Below are 5,547 nucleotides of genomic sequence, written 5' to 3'. Positions count from 1 at the left end.
TATTTTTTTTTTTTTCTCCCCCAAAAAAAAAAAAAACCAAACCCTTAAAAACCCCCCCCCCCCCCCCCCGACCTGTGGTGGCGCTACACCAAGAAGAAAGCAGCAGAAAAACCTCTGAAGCACAACTTCCTTCTTCTTCACAAAGTGTGAACAAAAATGAAGTGGTGTGAGATTTTAGCGATTGTACGATTTATCTTTTGTTTTTGGCAAGATACCACAACCCATTTTTCCTAGCATCGCTAGACACAGGTGAATTTCAGTTGTATTTACCCAGAATGCCCTGCGCTATAGGAGCAGTCTCTGGTCCGCTTGACATTCACAAACGCAGAGTTCACTTCAACCAAACTGAATAAAGTACTAGGTTTTTTAGAAGGACCAAAGTTGGTTTCTCTGATCCTCATCGGGGTCTAATTTCACATTCACACTAAATCAAACGAATCAAACTTCATAGGCAATTAACCTAGAGTTTGATTGAAGCAGACTAAAAAGGGCCGAATGCACTCTCTCTGCCACTTCTCTTGTATGTCTCTTACAGGAAATAGCGACAGGAAGCCCAGCAAACTCGGCCTCAGAGTCCAGTACCCCTCGTAACCGCCGCCAGCTGCCTCAGACGCCTTCTCGTCCGCGGCCTTATATCTCATACTCTCCTCTCGTCTGCAAACCATCAACCTCTCCCACTGCTGCTCCCCTCTCCTCTGAAGGGCAGTACCAGCCTCAGGACGCCGCCGGTGGCTCCACAGAGACCTCATGGCGGGCTGAGAAGGAGAGCAGACCCCTGTCGGCGGGTCACTGTTCATCTGGAGGTCAGATTTCAGGACCAAGCCACCCATCGCCTCACCGCTACATATCAGAGCCCTATCTCCCGTTCCATGAGGACTTCAGCGGTGATGATTCAGGTGACAGGCAGGAAACACTGACCTTCGAGTCTGCCATGGCCACCAGTCTGGGACGGGCCAACGCCATAAGCTCCGCCCCTCAGCTCAGACACTCCTGGCAGGTTCCCAATGGTCATGTCCGGAAGCACTTGGTCCAGGGGAGCCCGACTGACAACAGCGAGCTGCTAAGTGACACAGATGAGGATGACCGCTGCTAAAACTCAAGAGACAAAGATGTAAACGATGCACAGTGCTTTGGGGCACGCCGGGGCGGCTGCACAGTACCGGAGGGAGCGGGTTTATCTCCTCTGTGGCTCAGAGAACCTCACATTCTCAGCACCGTAGCATTACAGCCAGGACTGAGCAACACCGCTGTTCATCTGGACGCCTGTGTCCGTCTTCACATGTCCGTGCGTGTCTGTAGTAGCCGAAGGGAATCTAGACGTGTGGACCTGAATGTCTGTTTCCATGTGTGTGCTCTTAATAAAGAATGTGACAAAAAAAAAAGGCGAAAAGCAGAGGGAGACCCAAACATACGTAGCCCAATGCGCCCAAATCCATGTGTTGCAGCTCCTTCCCAAACAAGCGTTTTGTTAAAGAACAAAAATACGGTGAGAAGTCTATCCAACATGTCCAAATGTCTCCAAAAAAATCTGATTAAGTGCATTTTGTGGAAGTGAAAAATAGAGGTAGCATATACACATGTAATAAGATGAATGTATTTTAGTTTTATGTTCAGGTTTATTTGGTGGGTTGCTGTTGAGTCTTTACAGTGCATAGTTGTGGGAGGAGAAATTTCAGTGGTCGAGCAGCCAGTCCTGTTTTTCCCTGTTTACAGTAAGAGTTTCTACATGACTTGTGGGCATTACGCAGCTCTATCTTTCTGTTAAAATGTGAAAACAATGTATAAGCTTGTAAAACTGATGAGAGATGTTTTGTCTCAGGATCTGGGCACAATCCAGCGTGTACTATATGGACCCGGCGTGAAGTCAAGGAAAAGCTGACAACTGAAATGTTTAAGTTTCAACAAGACGGAGTCATCGAGACGGCTGAAAATTTCATTTCATCTGCTTTGCTCGCCGTCTACAACGACCGGCGAAGCCGCCATGTCCCAGTGATGCTGCCACGTGAAGCAAGCCAAATGTTTGTCCAACCTCCGCGCCTCTGTGCTGGACCGCCACTCTTGATGGCGTGGCAGAGAGCTAATTTAAGCCATTTGTTTTGTACACAGAGCTGGAGATGTGTTGCCTTCTTTCCTTTGATGATGAAATTTGTGACAAATTGTTGTCATACTGCCATACACGGACGCTTGAGCAGAGTTCACAGCCGCGGTGTTGTTTATTTCTAGCCCACTTATTGTTCCCATCATGTTTCGTCTGTAGAAACATTGTTATTGTATTTTCTGTGCTTGAGAGCTTTAGTATTTTCCACATGCATGATCATGTCTTGAAGCTGCCTGATTATTTTTGGTGTTCAAGAGGTTTTTACAGAAAACAATATTAGAAAACAAATATGTAAAGAAGTACACTATATTGCCTAAGGTATTTAGTCACTTGTCACCTAAAAATATGAACTTGAGAGGCATCTCGCTTATGTCACAGCGATTGTTATGATATTGACCCTTTCTCTGTAGCTGGAAAAGCTCGAACTTTTCTGGGAAAGCCTTCCTCAAAGTTTAGGGGTGTGTTTACAGTATTTTTTAAATCATTCTTTCAAAAGAGCATCAGTGAGATCAGACACTGATGTTGGAGGAGAAGGCCTGGCTCATGCTCTTTGCAACTTCACTTTATTTGTGAAGTTGGATGTTGGTGGAAGTAACCAATTTTTCCACACCACACTCATTCACCGATGTCACAATTTGTTTTTGGTTTGCTCTGGTTTTGTGGGTTTATTGTGATTCTTTAGCTTTCAGATTCTTCATGCTTTCTGTTCTGCATATTTCGCTTGTTTTTATGTTGGTTTCCCTGATTCTCTGTATTTTGAATTTCTGTCTATTCCTTGGTTTGCCTTCTATTGGCGTTCAATGTCTATTTATCCAGCACCATCCCTCAGTGCCTCGGCTCTCTGCTGTCCATAGCTCGTCTGCTCATTGACTCATCTGTCTTGTTTTCCAGTAATCAAACACCCCACCATAAATAGTTCTTGTTTTTTCTCATTCTGAGTCAGGTCCTCTGTAACTGACACCAGGCTGGTTTGTTTCTTGTTTGTAAATTTCCTAAGAAAAAAGAAAGAAACTATTTATTTTTCACCTGCCTGCCTCTTACTTTCTCATCTGCTTTACCATTATGTCACAGTTTAAGTAGCTCCATACCTTGCTTTGTGAATCCCAACAATCATCTTGCCATTTCCAAACCATTCCTATGAAGTTGGCCATCTGAAACTCTCGTTTGGGTGGAGTATTAAAGATTAATTTAAATGGTATTAGGAGGTTGACCCAAACTCCTGAAAAAAACACAATACACACAGATTTTGTGCCTGAGTTGCAGTTGTTTGGAGTCACGCCACCCTTGTGAATTTCCCAGTTGTTTGCAGAAGCAGTCTCAATGCCTTGATGCTGGGTTTAACACTCCTACGAGCAAAGAGTCGACTGAAACATCAGAGCTCACCGACTGGGCTGGGTGACCCAATACTTTCAGCAATAAAGTGTATTTGTTTCTCATTCTCAGCAATCACTCTCCACATACTTTGAGCATCACAAAACTTCAAAAGGTTCGTCGTTCCCTCTGATTAAGGTGAATATTTATATCATGTGCTGTTGTGTTGTTAAAATATAACGAGTTTGAAATGTGAACCCAGGACATATTGAGACCCAGGAGCTCTCTGGAAAAAAAAAAAACAACAACCAACAAAACAGTTTTAGCAGAAAAGTCACTGAAGTGTGTTTTACAGTAAACCGGTTGGGTTACGATCTCCCTGTAGTATATACATCGCGTAGAAATGTCCTACACATGTACAGCTCAACTTAGGACTTAACTTGAACGTCGGTCTGTACAGACAGCCTAATCTGTGCCTGGGAAAGCTCCCTGTCAAGGCTGGATTATTTAGATAGACAAGCCCTCTGGTAAATATGTACAAAATCCATCTGTCATTTATAGTACCTTTTGATTTCTACTGTAATTATCATGCTTGTTTATGACTGTTTACAGACACATTTAAAAGATGCCCTGTCTTTTCTGTGCCAAGTTAAATTAAATTAGTATGATTTGTTAACACACCGGTCTGCTGACGTGTTTCTGTAATGAAGATCATGGTGACGACTTTTAGGATGCAGATTTAGTAAGATCTTGCATTGACCCTTACAAAATAAAACTAAAAAAAAAAAAAAGGTAGAGCAAAATTTGTCTAATTTGTGTCATAAATGTGAGCTAACTTATTTAGAAACATCTTCAACAATTTTTGCATATTTGCAAATGTTTTTGTAGTACATATGCAGATATAAAGCAATGAACCTGTGAAACAATTTTACAAACTCGAAGTAAACAAATTATTATTTTATTTGTGGATTCTAGCCTTTGGTCATATATATATATATATATAGGCAAACGTTTTTCAGGCTGAAAAACCTTTATGTACTAAAATAGTTAAATACATCCAAAAATAGATTGACATATACTGAATTTTTTGTGACCTAAGCAATGCTAATTGCTAACACCAGCTGTGTTTTAGCGCTGGTGGGAAGCTAGTTCATCTTGGTTTGATGATGGCAAACAATAAAAGATGAAAATAAATTAGGCCTTGGAACTTAGAAATGAAGATTTCTGAAGATAGATAGAATAAGATAAGATACTGTCAACTCCAAAATACTCCTCACAACCCAGTTTTAGATAACTTAAACTAAGCATCTATTTTAGGTTTTTTGTTTGTTTTTAGAAAACTTGAATCACTGAGCATTTCGTTTTGTTCCATCACAACTGATGACAATTTATCCCCATAAAGTTGGTTCAGTTTATGTGTGGCGCTGGCTCCAAAATGTTATGAGATTATGTAAGAAAAGTAAGCTCTCTCTGGAATATTATCTTCATATGGCAGTGTTTGCAAACTGGAATAAAGAGTATTATTTTTTTTTTTCCTGTAGAAGGTTTAAAACTGACCTGGGTTATTTACACAAAGCTCTGCTGCCATCTGAGTCTGTCAGCTTTGTGACACAGTTTACATTCACTTGTGAGTTGGCCCTATATGGGGAAGGTCTTCAGTTTCTCAGAAGCATATTAATATGTGCATTCTTAATTTGTCACATATCCACTGGCCTATTTTAAACATTTAAATTCTTGGTCCGGTTGGAAGCTGTATGTTTAAGACTTTTGTCTTTTGACAGTAGGGTGGTAATATCAGATGCTCAGAAGTCTTCTTGCAGACATTTTACTTTTTTATAAAGACTGTTGAAAATGCCTTGATTCATGTAAAATATTTTTATTCCACACGTCACCATGAAACCTTTGTGATTAACTCTTTTCAGATACCTGGGAATACATGTCAAAGTATAGTGAAGCCCAAAGTTATTCATACTCTTAGCAGCATTTAAAGTTATTTTACCAAGAAACATGTAGGACATGAAAAAAAAGCCCTTTAGCATAAATGCAGTATACACAAGGATGTAAATTAGATTTTTTTTAAAATGTTTCAACACAATGATTTATATCCTTTTTAATAGTCAATATTTATTGGCAGTGCC

The 5,547-nt window shown here is 40.7% G+C and overlaps 1 protein-coding gene across 2 annotated transcripts in view; it reads left to right on the top strand.

Annotated features, from left to right (window-relative positions):
• LOC106942819 (voltage-dependent R-type calcium channel subunit alpha-1E-like) overlaps positions 1-4,044 on the top strand; it is a 15,684-nt gene extending 11,640 nt beyond the window's left edge. For both annotated transcript variants that reach the window (XM_015026156.1, XM_015026157.1), the window contains exon 10: positions 536-4,044. In XM_015026156.1, coding sequence (XP_014881642.1) covers positions 536-1,093 — 558 coding nt within the window. In that variant the 3' untranslated portion in view covers positions 1,094-4,044. The remainder of the gene's footprint in view (positions 1-535) is intronic.
• Positions 4,045-5,547: the final 1,503 nt, after the last annotated feature.

This window comes from Poecilia latipinna, unplaced genomic scaffold (assembly GCF_001443285.1).
Source record: "Poecilia latipinna isolate Pla-1442-1.1 unplaced genomic scaffold, P_latipinna-1.0 Scaffold4582, whole genome shotgun sequence".
Lineage (NCBI taxonomy): Eukaryota > Metazoa > Chordata > Actinopteri > Cyprinodontiformes > Poeciliidae > Poecilia > Poecilia latipinna.
Note: the sequence above shows the minus strand (reverse complement) of the source record. Positions and strands in the feature narration are given on the sequence as shown.